The 15,305-nt window shown below is 42.1% G+C and overlaps 1 protein-coding gene across 7 annotated transcripts in view; it reads left to right on the top strand.

The window, feature by feature from the left end:
• The first annotated feature begins 51 nt into the window (after positions 1-51).
• Positions 52-15,305, top strand: part of LOC102933014 (terminal uridylyltransferase 7) — a 51,899-nt gene continuing 36,645 nt past the window's right edge. For all 7 annotated transcript variants that reach the window (XM_043547265.1, XM_037901756.2, XM_037901755.2 and 4 more), the window contains exons 1-7: positions 52-189; positions 2,251-2,768; positions 10,945-11,123; positions 11,925-12,041; positions 13,143-13,320; positions 13,789-13,877; positions 14,362-14,413. In XM_043547265.1, coding sequence (XP_043403200.1) covers positions 2,282-2,768; positions 10,945-11,123; positions 11,925-12,041; positions 13,143-13,320; positions 13,789-13,877; positions 14,362-14,413 — 1,102 coding nt within the window. In that variant the 5' untranslated portion in view covers positions 52-189; positions 2,251-2,281. The remainder of the gene's footprint in view (positions 190-2,250; positions 2,769-10,944; positions 11,124-11,924; positions 12,042-13,142; positions 13,321-13,788; positions 13,878-14,361; positions 14,414-15,305) is intronic.

Here is a 15,305-nt window from a genome sequence, read left to right as displayed (position 1 = left end):
TAGTTTGCCTCCGGTGTCATGGCGGCCGGAGTGTGACGTGATCGCTACGCGCCGGGTAGGGGAAGGTGCGCGATGACGGATGGGGGAGGGTTTCCGGAAGGGCTGCCCGGACGGGTTTCTGCAGGGCTTCAGGCGCTTCCGCTTCGAGTCGGCACAATGAAGAGGGAGCAATAACCGGAAGGGCCGAGGGTGAGTGTCCTTCCCGGGGCCGCGGCGGCGGAGGCTCCCCCGGGCCTTTCCCACGACCGCTGGGCTTCCGGGCGCGCGAGCCTGACACCTCCCCCCCACCCCCCCGCGGTGACTGGGGAGCTGCTTCTCCCGCCCCCCAGGTCCTATGTTCCTACTCCCCCCCCCCCCCACCACCACCTGCCGCCCGGCCTGTCTCGCTGCCCCGCGGTTCCTGGGAGTCTCCGGGAAACCCCGTGCCGGGGCAGGCACAGGAGGAGGGGCCGGGCCCCTGAGTTCCTGAGCGCTGCGGGGACCCGGCCCCTCCCGCGGGCCCCCCTAGCTGCCGGCCTGGTCTGGCGGCCTCGCGGGGTCGGCAGCTCGCAGCGCGAATGTCTGGGACAGGGCCGCCCGGTGCGAGCGGGGCTGGCGTGTCCCCGGTCCTTGCTGGAGCCCGTGAGGTCCGGCGGGGGCGGAGAGGAAACCCAAAGGCGGGCGCACCCTGCCAGGAAGCGGCGGCGGTTTGACAGCTCAGCCTCGTGGGCAAATCCCGTCCTGTACTTGGACTCTGAGCTTCCTCCCTGTGTGCGTGGTGCATTTCATAACCTTCCCTTGTTGTTGAGTGTGTAGTTGGGTTTTTCCGGGACAATTATAAAACATGTTAGATCACTAATATATAGCTGCATAGCTGATTCTTTGTTAACTTTCCCCACCCACCATAGATTATCTTGAAGGGTGTAAAACTCTCCCCTGATCCAGTAGCAATTGTGGAGCTCCACAAGACTGTGTAATTATGGATTTAGTACCAGTACACCCATCTAGGCGTTCGCCTACTTTATTATGCCTTCATTTTAAGTGCAATGTCTGTGTGGTTTCAAGCGCTTCATTTGAAAATAACCTATTCTTTTTTATAGAAAGTTTCATAAAATATATGAGAGAGAGAGAATTAAAAACTTAGGGTCAGATGTACAGATGTCTTTAGGTTCCTAAAGATGCAGGTGTAGGGCCAAGCAGGCTTTATGAAAGCACTTCAGCAGGTTAGTCATGTAAGTCCCAATTTGTTAATCTCTAAGGTGCTACAAGTACTCCTTTTCTTTTTGCCAATTGGGAAGCTAACTCACTCAGGGTACATCTTCACTGTGATAAAAGACCCACAGCATGGCCACAGCTGCTCCTGCAGCTCAGCCTGCAAGGCTATAAAATTGCTGTGCACAGGCCGGGGGGAGGGTCGTCTCAGAGCTCAGGTTGCAGCCTGAACATGGAAACTGCAATTTTTAGCCCTGCAGCTCAAACCCTGCAAGCCTGAGTCAGCTGACCTGGGCTCCGTGACTTAGTGCTGCAGGTTTTTTATTGCAGTGTAGACATAAACTTAGGTGCCTCATTGGATTTTTCAAAAGTGCCTGTCTTCAATTTTAGGTGTCTATATACCTTTGTACATCTGACCTTTTCTTCCTCTTCGTGTGTCCTGGTATAGCTAAACCTAATACTTTTCAGATGGGTGACGTGTTTTGTTTACTCATGCCTGGGTTGAGCCCTTCAAAATGTTGTCTTAAATTTGAGCTACAGCTTCCTGAATAAATATATATATGATGGCAGGCACCGTTCAGTTTCAAATTAAATGAGTAATATTGCTTTGATACAGAATAAAGAAATACAGTAAAAAGACAATGCAAATGCTTAACATTTAGTTATATAGATCTTATTTGTGGATTTCTCACCAAAATCAAAGGGGGGGGGGATGGATATGTCAAAACAAACAAGTTTTGATTGCAAATTGAAAAAAACATTGTTTCAAAATGAATGTTGAAATAAAATGTTTCATCATGTCAAAAAAAATTGTTTTTGGTTAAAACTATTTTCCATATTGGCAAATAGTTTTGGTGCCCTGATAAATTCATATTTTGGTCAATTTGTAATTTCCTGCGGGAAAGAAATTGCCCAGCTTTAGACTTGATAATATATGCATTGTGTACTGAGGAAAACCGTGAGTTACTCATTTCCTAAACCTGTTATGTTTTTATTCCTCTTGTATCTGTTGTTAAACAGTTGATTATTTGAAACTACCTCCTTTTTTTTCCCCTCCAGGTGCAAAGTATTCTATTGAACAGCAATTACAATGGGAGATGCTGCAAAACCTTGCTTTGCCAAAAGAAAAAAGGAGTGGGGAGTTTTAGATGAGGAGGAATTGAAGAGGAGCCCTTTACAACAGGACTGCCACGCCATGGATGCTTACGGACCTGGCAAAAAAATAGATCTAGGCTTTCCGAAGAAAAAGGGAACACAAGCTCACTGTGGAAGCAGTCCCAGAAAAGGACCACATTGTATTCTGAATAGCTCAAATTCTTTTAAAAACATGGGTCACAACCAAGGGGTAAGGATAAATGATACCCAAAAAGACCAAATTAAGAAATGGATATCCGATGAGCATCGTGGCAATTCAGACAGCTGGAGAGAGTACAAATCTACAGTTCGGATTCCTGTGCTTAACAGGACAAGAAAAGACTCTTTTCATGAGGTTGAAGGTGCAGGAAGCAGAAATGTAAGAAGACCGCTTCAGAAAGACTTAAATGAAGAAATGTCAGACACACAGAAAGGAAACTCTGGTAATGAACACATTTTTTACATAGTTTTTAAAGTAAAATCGATTACTGTGTGTATGTCCGGAAAGTACAACTTTAAGGTTCACTGTTAATGCAAAAAATTAAATAAAACCATTTCTGTTCCGTAACACTTCTATCTTGCAAAGTATCCACTGTACTCAATGGCAGCATTTTAAGCAATATTGTAACAGTATATGATACAAAGATTGTTTTTATAAACTGGTCGTACTATGAAGCCATCTTATTGGTTTGGTAGGTCAATCGCTTTATAAACGTTAGACAAGTATATAGCGACAAGTGTGATGTCCTAGTCTGCAACTTCAATATTTTTCATTTTTCCAAGATACAGCTTGATATAAATCTCTCCAGTCTTTAAGCATTGTTGAAGAAGTTGCACAGGTAATTGACATTACTTGCTGCAAGACCACATGGTAGACTTACAACTTGTTCAGTAAGTTAGCTAAAAAAAGTGAAAAGGAAGTGGGAATAAGACAACGTGGAAAATAGCTAACTTAATATGTTATCTTCTCATGCAGGTAACTTCTATACGTGTTTCAATCTGTAACTTTAAAATAAAACTGTAAAAGTCTTACAGTGTTGTGTAAAATAGGAAGTTGTCATGGGGAGAGGAGGGGGAGCTTATTCTGATTTGAATAGGAACTTTTCCTCTGTAAGGAGAGAAGAATAAGATCCACACTATAGAGACATATTCACCAATCTTGGCTTAAAGTGTTATCCTGATAGCTTAGTGACCTTCAAGTAGAGAAGCACTAAATTGGATGGTGAGACACTGTAAACCACATGCTTAGAAAGGTTTTAGTTGTTTAAAAAGAACAATGAATGAGTGACTTGTCTCTGTTCTTCCCCTGCTGCCCTGCCCTGCCCGGCCCCAAAAAGGGTGAGGTGTGTGTGTGTTTTTTTTCCTCGTGCTAAACCTTGTAAAGTTTAACTATGCTGAGGGCTGCTATCTAGACGTTGTCTTTTGTTAAACTTTCTTGATGTGAACATTTGCAGTGCCACTGCCGCAGTGCTAGTGAGTGAGAACTAGAATAGCTTGATGAAAGGGGAATTTTGTTAAATTGGTATATGGTAGCATTTTGTGTCTGGAGATCTAAATGAGGTGACTGACAATATAAGAACATACGAATGGCCATACTTGGTCAAACCAATGGTCCATCTAGCCCAGGATGAACAGAACAGGGCTATTATCGAGTGATCCGTCCCTTGTCCTCCAGTCGCAGCTTCTGGCAGTGAGAAGTTGAGGGACACCCAGAGCCTGGTGTTGTGTCCCTGACCATTTTCGCTAATGGCCATTGATGGCATGGCTATGCTTCATGAACTTACCTAATTCTTTTTTGAACCCAGTTATACTATTGGCCTTTTCAAGGTCCTCCGATGAGATCTACATGTTGACTGTGCGTTGTGAGAAGAAATACGTCCTTATGGTTGTTTTAAACGTGCTGCCTTATTTTCATTGTGTGACCTCTAGTTCTTGTGGTGTGTGAAGGGGTAAATAAGACTTTCTAATTCATTTTCTTCACACCATTCATGGCTTTATAGACCTCTCTCATTTCCTCACTTAGTAATTCAGTATAGGCAAGATGGAAGATGATGAATACAGGGTCTTGAGAGGGTATAATGAGGTAGAAGTAAGAGAGAAATGGAACAGTAATGGAAGAACTAAAGAGATAAAATATGTAGGAAAATGAGACGTGAAGAAGAAATGAAGGCCATTTGACATTTATCAGGATGATCCAGAACATTGCTACAGAAAAGGTCAAAAGAGAATTCTTTGAGTTGTTGAGGTCGTGTGTGGGTGGAAGAAGGGGTGGTATTTTTGTTTTTTCATTTAAATTGGATATTTGTCTTATGTCCTTTTACTGCAACGGTCTTCCAAGTATTTCAAGACAATCATACTTCTATAAAATAAACATACTTATGTATAAAACAAATGCATCAAACTGGGGGTCGTGACCCCTCAGGGAGTAGCAAGGTGGCTACAAGGGGGTCGCGAGCTGTCAGCTCAGTGGGGCTGACATCCCTGATCCCCATTTTAAATTTATGGGGCGGGGGTTGTCACAGACAGGGGCTTGCTTTGTGAAAGGGGTAGGATGTCCAGACAGCAAATGTGAAAAATCGGAATGGGGGTGGGGGGTAATAGGAACCTATCTAAGAAAAAGACCCAAAAATGGGGACTGTCCCTATAGAATCGGGACATCTGGTCACCCTAGAAAGGGGTCACCAAAAAAAAAAATGTTTGAGAACCACTGGCATAAATGATCTGTAACAAATTGTTTCCTGTATGAAAGCTTTAAATATGGTACTCTGCAGTTAGATAACTTGAATACTAGTTGACAACAGTCCACCCTGAGGTAGACTTGGCTTTGACTCTGAGTCCCTGTGGCACGCTTTAGCTGTGTCTACACTTATAACGTGGCAGTGGCACAGCGATAGCACTTCAGTGTAGACACTCGCTACAGCGATGGGAGGGGTTCTGACAGCTCTGTTGTTAATTCACCTCCCTGAGAGGCGGTAGCTAGGTGAACAGAAGAATTCTTCCGTTGACCTACCACTGTCTACTCCGGGGGTTAGCTCAGCATAGCCACGTCTCCCAGGGGTAGGAATTTTTCACACTCCTGAGAGACGTAGCTACGCCGATCTGAGTTTCCGGCGGAGACCAGCCCTTGGTTGTCCTTAACGAGTTTTTATGACGTCTCCCCATCCCTTCAGCTCCTTCACTCAGTCAACTGCCATGGAACCTCTGGCTCCCCATGTTCCGTCTGGTAGCTTCTCAAGCACTGCCTGTCTTTTACTAGAGGGGCTTTTGTTTGCCTCATGGCGGCTGATTGAACTGAACTGATGGCAACCTGTAATGAACCAGGTTTCAAGAGTGAAGCTTAACCTCGGGCGCTAATGGTATGTCTCTACTGCCAAAGAAATTCTGCAGCAGGTAGTCTCAGAGCCCAGGTTAATTGACCTGAGCTGTTGCTACGGGGCTAAAAATAGCAGTGTAGATGTTCCCATTCAGTCCGGAGCCTGGGCTCCGAAACCCGGCAAGGCGTGGATCACAGAACCCGGGTTCCAGGCCAAGCGAGAATGCCTACACTTCTCTTTTTAGCCCCATAGTTTGAGCGTGAGTCAGTTGACTTGGGCTTTGAGACTCACTGTTTTGTGTTTTGGTTTTTTTTGCAGTGTGGATGTACGCTGAGCCTTTTGGTGGCCTCTTAGGGAAATTCATAGCTTATATTTGTGTCTCCTCCTGTACTTGACTGATACTGAATGAGTATCTCAAATTTAAACATACTAGATAAGTGGGGCCATGCAGATCAACTGACCGTATTAAAGAGTTTCTATCCATTAAGCAGTCATTTCAGACCAGGCGATAAGAGGATAGACTATTCAGATTGTGAGAGATTTGGTGGTGTAAGCTTTCTTGTTTCATTTTTAAGAATTAAAGAAAGATCATCCAGTGAGGACCTGGGATGAGTTGCTTTTTACACTCTGTATAAATACTTAGTCTCAACCGATATTGGAGCTACCAAGTAATGATAGGAGTTTTTACTTACTTTGCATATTGTTGTTTTATAAGCAGCTATTTCAGTGCTCACAAAAATTAGTTTTAACTTATGATGAGGAGCAGAATTCCATGCATTGTCACTTATTTGATATCCAAATTGTGTTAATCAGAGCGTTTATATTGATCATGGGGAGGCAGAGTTGTGTAAGAGCATAACGACAGGACTATTGCAGAGCTCAAATGTTTTACTGCCATTAGCTAGAGAGTCAGTATGAGAGATTTCAGAGTAACAGCCGTGTTAGTCTATATTCACAAAAAGAAAAGGAGTACTTTTGGCACCTTCAAGACTAACCAATTTATTTGAGCATAAGCTTTCGTGAGCTACAGCTCACTTGATCCGATGAAGTGAGCTGTAGCTCATGAAAGCTTATGCTCAAATAGTATGAGAGAATGGCAGGAAGGGGGTGACACCAAGTAAGTCAAGGTGGGGAAAAGCCAGTCAGACTTCCTTCTCTACTTTTTTGCTACTTTTGGACTTCTAGCAGAGTCCTATCCCTAGACGCTGTTTGCTCATTCCCTGTTTACTATCAGCTTCTGGCTGGTAGGTCCCAGATAAATTTGAAGGACACCTCACTAACCTGCTGCTGGTAGGGAGAAAACACACTCTCTGCCCAGCCTTGCTGCAGCTATGTGGAGATGGGGTTTCTGCTCCTCTAGCCTTACTGCAGCCTCTTCTCTGCTGCAGGAGTGGTGGGTTGTGCTGGTCTGCTTTTGGGTGTTGAGTTCTACTTGCAGCCTCTGGTCATAGCCTTCTCTAAATGGCAGCTGAGTGAAATTTACATTAGTCTTGTCAGTTAGGCGCTGCCTGGTGCCCATGAAAGCTACATGCATGGTGGTAAAGGTGGACTCCCAAAAGGGTTAGAAATTTAAGAATTTATTTTTTGAAAGTTGAGCAGAAACTGATGGTTTAGACCTCCTGCTTGCCAGGAATATTTCCTACTTGCTATTGGCATGTGGGTGGTTAGATTTTTTTCCCAAGTTTTGACTTCTTTATTGGCTATCGAGAAGCTTCTATACAAATCTCGCATTGCTGAATTCTTAGAGTACCTGGAACTATTGTTAATTTTCAAACTGTGATTCACATGCTCTTCAGCAGTGTGTAAAAGTCTTCTGGCCCCTCTCCCATCACTTTCTGCAGGATTTTAAGTTTTTTAAAATTTTTTTAGTTCCTGATGTAAACAGATGCAGTATTATCTTGCGGAGTGTGCAGGTAGAGGGCTCTGTTCCTGGTAGCTTTGCCAAGCTATAGAAGAGTGACACTAACAGGGCTGTGATCAGTTTCATGGCTGCCTGTCAGAACCCAGAGAGCTAGAGTCTGAAAACTCCCTTGATTAGAATGAATAGATATTTTGACCAGGTGAGTGGATTGCATGAAGCTAGAGAGCTGCTGGCTTGTTTTCTTGAGAGGGAAGAGAAGAAAGTTGGCCACTAAGCTGCTGTTGAATTCACAGGCTCTGAAGCCTGAGGAGCGGGGTGGGTTTCAGAGCCCAAGCTCCAGCCTGAGCCACAACTTGAAAGTGCTGTCTTCACAGGTATTTTTTAGAACACTAATATGAGTCCCGCTAGCCCTAGATTGTCAACGTGGACTGGGCGGTTTGCTTCTGCTCTATCCAAAATGCTGCAGAGACATATCCTTAACCATTGGGCTAAGTTGTCAAGCCATTCTATGAGCAGGAGTGAAATGAGTGGTTTTTATACTGCTGTTAGAAGAAAGCTATGAACAGCAGATGAAGGCACTGGAGTTATTTGGTGAGGAGGAATATCTTTTTTTTTTTTTTTTTAAAGTTGAGAGATGAGTAAAGTACCAGAGACTTGTCTTTCCCAGCTATTGCAACAGATTGAAGGAAGGATGAAGTTCCTGGGGAGAGAGAGAATTGCGGAGGACAAAGACCAGCATTTTTTCGTTTTTAGGAGTTTTTAGCATCAGACAATTGCTAGACAGAAGCTAACATGGCATTCCTTTCATCACCTTGAAATCTCGTTTGCATAGTTTCAATTAAAAGCAGTTTGAGATACTGTATATGCTGAATCTCCCTGTCAATTTTTGTGGTTTCACAATCAATTGTTTGGGTTTATTTTAATTTTTCCTCTTGCTGGGGATGGCCTACACAAATGGGAATCTAACTAGACAAAGTGCCATCAAATGCCCAAATAAACTGAAAAAAAAAAATCCGAATTTTTTCACCGCTAGTAATTTTAGGGGATCTTTATAGCAATGTTAAAAAGAACAGGAGTACTTGTGGCACCTTAGAGACTAACAAATTTAGTTGAGCATAAGGTTTTGTGGGCTACAGCCCACTTCATCGGCTGTATAGAATGGAACATATAGTAAGAAGGTGTGTGTGTGTGTGTATGTATATACAGACATACAGAGAACATGAAACACTAACCCAGGAACTATCCTTGCAACAAAGCCCGATGTCAACTCTGTCCACATATTTATTCTGGTGACACCATCATAGGACCTAATCACATTAGCCACACCATCAGGGGCTCGTTCACCTGCACATCTACCATCAAGTGCCAGCAATGCCCCTCTGCCATGTACATTGGCCAAACCGGACAGTCTCCACACAAAAGAATAAATGGACACGCATCTGACATCAGGAATCATAACATTCAAAAACCGGTAGGAGAACACTTCAACCTCTCTCGTCACTCAGTAACAGTCTTAAAGGTGGCAATTTTGCAACAGAAAGGCTTCAAAACCAGACTCCAATGAGAAACTGCTGAGCTTGAATTAATATGCAAACTAGATACCATTAACTTGGGTTTGAATAAAGACTGGGAGTGGCTGGGTCAACACATATTGAATCTATTTCCCCATGTTAAGTATCCTCACGCCTTCTTGTCAACTATCTAAATGGGCCACGTTGATTATCACTACAAAAGTTTTTTTCTCCTGCTGATAATAGCGCATCTTAATTAATTAGCCTCCTACAGTTGGTGTGGCTACTTACACACACACACACACACACAACATGAAAAGGTGGATGTGTGTGTATGTATATAGATAGATATCTCTTCTTACTATATGTTCCATTCTATGCATCCGATGAAGAGGGCTGTAGCCCACGAAAGCTTCTGCTCAACTAAATTTGTTAGTCTCTAAGGTGCCACAAGTACTCCTGTTCTTTTTGCGGATACAGACTAACACGGCTGCTACTCTGAAAGTTATAGCAACATTGTTTTTTTTTTTTTTTTTTTTTTAAGAAAAGTACGATATGATAGTTGACAGTGCCTCTTGAAAGAGATGGTGTTTAAGGGCAACCTTCCTAAATATCTGAGTATGAATTCACTTTCTGCTTGTTGGGGTTGGCTTCTAAAAATCAGTAGAGGAAAAATCTGATCCCGGTGGAAGGATTTCAGAGTAAGAAAGATTTTTCAAAAGCACTTGGAAGAGCCCATTGTTCCGGCAACTTTATTTAGGTACCTAAACTAGAGGTGAGCTGTAATCCTGGCTCTCATTTGAAACTCTGGCCAGTATTTACTCATTCCTGCTGGAGCCAAGGATCACTTCTTTTTTTTTATTTGTACGCTTTGGACCCGTACTAGTGTTGCAAAAATGCTGATAAAGCTGCTCACAAAGCATAGGCAGTATATTTACAGCCAGACTTCTGCCACAAGCTTAGCTGTAAACACAACAAATGTATCATACTGTTTATTTTGCAAGACTTAGTTGTATTAAGATAAGTACATCCATTTTTACACAAGTGGATTACTTTATTGAGGTGAAAAAGGGGCTTTGCTTCCCTCTTCTGAGTAGCTAAAAAGGATCACCGTCTTGTTTTTAATTTGCTATTTTAATTGTCTCGAGCCAATATACTGGTACAGTTGAAGAGTGGGTGACACCACAAGAGCAAGAAGCTTTCATTTCTGGGTATAAAACAAATAGTGTTACCACAGTATCTTGACATGAGGGCTATACTTTATGTGGGAGTAAGGAACGGGAGTTTCGGAAGGAAATGTGCACTGTCTTATATACATGATTAAATAAAATCTCCATGTCAGCTCTACTCCTGTAGCTGCCTGATCTGACACATGCACTGTTTACGCCTGGGTATAATTTAGGTTTAGGGGGTGCTAACGTTCATGTCATGTTCCTAGGGACTCTGGAATATTGAAGTTTCAAAATTCCTAGATGAAAGTATTCAGGTTCAGAAGTGGGGAGTCATCCAGTGTCAGTAATTCTGTAGGGATAGTAAGTCATCTCATCCTAATCCTTTTGAACCTGTGAGTCTTAAACTGACCGTAGAACCTGTTGCCATTAGCGTTAACCAGTGTTGATCAAACAAGAATTTCTAAATAGCCCGGTTACTGACTTTTTGTGGGTCAACCTGTTTGTTGATACTTCAGAGGTCATTCTCCAGTAGTCGGTCAGAGTCAAAACAAACATACCTTAGGAGACAGTATGAATATGCACCACCGGGGAGTGGGAGGTATTGCAATTGTCAGAAAAGATGACTTGCATATGTCAGAAAAGGAAATGGTGTGACAAGTAGAGAATCTTGTCTGCTTTATTTAATGCATTGGGTTCACTCTCCATTCTGTTGTATGCTCTGAAGTGATGTTACAGTATATTTGTTCTGATAACTCTTTAAGAAATGAAGAAACATAGGAAACCAAGGAGATCAAGAAGGACAGGAAAAGAGGAGTGTGATCAAGATGACGATGTGGAAAGCCCGGTTATAGATGAGTCGATGCTGTCAGTGAAGGAACTACTAGGGTTGCAGCAGGCTGAAGAGCGATTAAAGAGAGACTGCATTTACAGACTAAAGAAGGTGACACCACTCTCTTGTTGTATATACAGTATTTGGATATTTTATCACATACAGGTTTGAATTTATGAATTAAAGATCAAAGGTTTGCACTCTTCCTGAAGAATTCCACTTTATGCAGCTAAAGGCTCTGTTGTTAGTGATCCAATCCATAAAATTTTAACAAAATGGATGTTCAGTGGCTGGAAGTGAATAAAAAGAAGACGAGTGTACCTTTGCTTTTGACTATGTTCAGTATTCGAATTTCCAAGTGTCCCTCTATGTAATATTCAAATTGCTTGGCTCTAAGATTGGGGTTAGGTAGGGTTACCACTCGTTTGTGTTTTACCCGGACAGTCGGTTTTTGGCGTCTGTGTCCGGGTGCCATTTAGGGTTGCCAGGTGCCCGGTTTTTGACCAGGAAGTCTGGTCGAAAAGGGAACCTGGCCACCCTAAATGGCACCCAGACCTAAAGTTTGGTTACCACGGGGCAGGGGGAGGCGCCAGGTCACGCTAGCCTCTGCTCAGCTGGGGCCACCTCCTACCTGCAGGCAGGCAGGCTCCTTGAGATGATCCAGCAAGATGCTGCAAGGGCCTTGGGGAGAAGAGGCAGAGAAGGGGGTGGGCCCTGGGAAAAAGGTAGAGCAGGTGCGGGGCCTCGAGGGTCCGGTTACCAGCAATTATAAAGGTGGCAACCCTCGGGTTGCCAGGAAAGTTGGAGGGTGTATTTTTGGACTTCCTAGGACAATTTAACTGACCGTGGCAGATGTATGAAATGAAGGTAACATCTTTCTGTATCTTAGTCAATAAACTCTCTCAATTTTAGCGTCCTCGAAACTACCCCACAGCCAAGTATACCTGCAAATTATGTGATGCTTTGATTGAGTCAGTGACATTTGCTCATAAGCACATTAAAGAGAAGAAGCACAAGAAAAACATAAAGGTGAGTTAATGACACTTTTAGAAATCCATGCTTTATATTTGTTTCAGTATTGTTATCCTGCTAATGATGATGCAATTATATTAGCCCTGAAGTCTTGCCTTGTTCTTACCATGCTTAATATTCTGCTAGTGTTATACAGAGTGCTTCTCTATATAATGTCTACCAATGTCCATAGACATTGGTAAAAGCAACAAATACGTAGTTTGAGACTTTTTTCCAGCATAGAGTGAACTCGGGACTGCCTCTAGGATATTACTGATATCTCCTAATAACCATCATTCAAGGGAGCTTTCATTCAATGTATAATTCAGTATTATTGTGCAGGTCATAAGTTTTTTTTTTAAAGGTTTTTTTTTTTGCGTGTGTAATAAAAAGCTGTCACAACTTAACCTTATTTGTTGTTCATGAGTTGTGTAATAGTATCATTAACTGTATCTGCTCTCTTCTTAATATGTCATTTAGTGGCGTTCTGACAGCTATAATATACTTGATTTAGAATGAGTTGGTAAGAATGAATTTAAAATTTTTAATTGCCATTTTCACAATAGCCTAGATAAAATGAAAGGGTTGTTGAATACTCCAGTATGAGAGAATATATATCAATAATTAAAATAACAGCTTTATATTTATATATATTGAAAACTATTGCCAGCATAACTGCAGTTTGACATTTTATTATTACTGAAAGAAACTTCTGCTTCGCCTACCCTCCTTCCCCACCTTTGCCCCAGAAGACCAAAGGAATTGAAAGGCACGTACAGGGTTTCCCTTTTGTCTTCAACTTCATTATCCCATACCACTCCTTATAAGGAGAAAGGGATGTTTTCCTATGCCTTTTATATAGGTGTATGGATTTTTGTAAATTACCGAAGCCTCGTGACGTCTCTAACTCTTTATCTAGATAGAATCATTGTATATCATCTTTCTCTAGACCTTAATTGTGTCCTAACGCATCAACTGTTTGAAACTGCTTACTAGCTCCGTAATATAGATGAGCATACAGAAATGTTTATGGCGGTAGGTTGTGTGTACCTACCCCTACCTCATGAAAGCAACTGAAGAGAGTCATTTAAATATGTTAAAATATGGTTGTCCTTGAAGGAAAAGCAAGAAGAACAACTGCTGACTACCCTGCCTCCACCAACACCTTCCCAGATACAAGCTATTGGTGTTGCCATTGAAAACGTAGTGCAAGAGTTTGGCTTAAATAATGAGGATTTGGAACAAAGACTCAAAATTAAAACAGCGATGGAAGATTTATTGCACCCAAAATTGCCAGGTATAACTCTGCCATTTGGTTTGATGGTCAAATATACTAAAAAGAAAAAGCATTTTTCTCCGCAAGAGTAATCTTAATCTCTGATTTTGACAAGTTCTACCAATAATATAATTTGATTTTTGTCAGTATGTTCTGCTTGGTGACGTAGTGCCAATATTTTGGCCTGAAGGTTGCTCTAAATTACATCAGCTGCCACTGACCGAGTGGCTGGGAATCAGCAGGGTTTAGAGGAGGCCCAAGCCATGCCCTATTGGGCGTGGCCTCAGTCCCTTTCGCCAGCAGCAGGGATAAGGTGTAGGAACTGTTGTGCTACTGAAAGATTCTTCAGAATTGGGGTGATCCTCTGATGGCTGTCTACACCAGTTCTAGGACTAGAATCTGCTGGCAAGGCGTTGCAAAGTGGCTGCACTCCAACGCAGGATTTGGATTAAGATGTTGAGTATATACAAAAAATTGCTTTCTTTGCAGATTGCTCGCTAAGGCTGTACGGCTCCTCCTGTAGCAGATTTGGTTTCAGAACATCTGACATAAACATTGATGTCCAGTTTCCAGCCAATGTAAGTAAGCAGGTTATTATTAGCGTTGTAAAATTGGCTGAATTGCCTTTTGTAGTAACATTTAAGCAAGTTAATAACAAAGGTGCCAAGTGGTAATGGGATTTTTATTCACCAAAATGTATCGATCCAAGGGGAGCTATTGTTAACTGCGTCTTAACTAAAATCATCTTAATCTGTTGTTAAAGTAGTGGTATTACTCTGTGCTAATAGCATCTTCAATCCAATGAACTCAAAGCACTTCACAAACACAAATGAGTTAAACCTCACCTCCCAGCAACCCTGTGAGGCAGAGCAGGAGATTTATACCCATTTTACAGATGGGGAAACTGGGCCTCAGATGTTGTGATTTGCCTTCGGTGTCACAGTGATCCTCCTCTGTCTTTTCAATATGAAAGTATTAAAAATCCATCATTAAAAAACACATTTTTTCAAATGTTTCAGAAGCTTAAATAATAATCTTCTATGATTTGACTCCATTTCACAGATGGCTCAACCAGATGTTCTCTTACTTGTACAAGAAAGTCTGAAGAATAGTGGTAAGAAATACTTGTTCACTGCTTTCAGTTTCATTTCAAAAGCACCCCTTGCTGTTCTCACAATACTCCTTCGCTGAATGCAAAACCTTTTTTAAATAGATGCATCAGCTCAAATGCTTACTTGATTTTTACAGAATAATGTAAGTCTGTCTCCATATGTAGTTTCATTCTTCTTCTACACTAGTAAATTGACAGGTACAAGAGTAAAGGTATTAAGCTTACATAATTGGAGGAGGGAGCATTTTGTACATTGAATTCCAAAATCCCTTCACAGCTAGGGAAAAAAGTTGGAGTTTTTATGTTGCTATATTTACTTGGTCAGTGACCTTGCTGAGACTTAAGCATGTGAAGTAAATGAGACTACACAGTGCATGAAGTTAAGCAGGGGCCTAAGTCTCTGCAGGAGTGGTGCCTTGGATAGAATTATGTAGTGGTAGCCTAAAATTGTGTGTACCACAACACTCTAAGGTGTAACATTCTGTAATGATCCCCTAGCTCTTTCTGTGAGCGCTGCTGATGGGATCACAGAAACAAAGGTTGATTGTAATATTCCCCTGCTAGCCCATAATGTAGTGCAAATCTCCCTAGAGTAAGGTGTGCTCCTTTACATGCCTTAGAGTCTCTCATCAACAGAAGTTGGTCCAATAAAAGATATTACCTCACCTACCTTGTCTCTCAAATATCCTGGGACTGACACGGCTACAACGACGCTACAGAACTAATGCCGTCAGACAAGCTGATTAGCGTAGGTTTGTCATGTGTATTCCAACAAATGACTTACCCTGAATCGATAATGGTAGATACTAAATGCATCACTCGTATAAGGCCTAAAGAATTTAGCTGCTTTAGTATTTCGTTCAAATACTAGCTACAGTATGTCCTTTAGTGGTAG

The sequence above is a fragment of the Chelonia mydas genome, chromosome 5 (genome assembly GCF_015237465.2).
Source record: "Chelonia mydas isolate rCheMyd1 chromosome 5, rCheMyd1.pri.v2, whole genome shotgun sequence".
In the NCBI taxonomy this organism is placed as follows: Eukaryota; Metazoa; Chordata; order Testudines; family Cheloniidae; genus Chelonia; species Chelonia mydas.
Note: the sequence above shows the minus strand (reverse complement) of the source record. Positions and strands in the feature narration are given on the sequence as shown.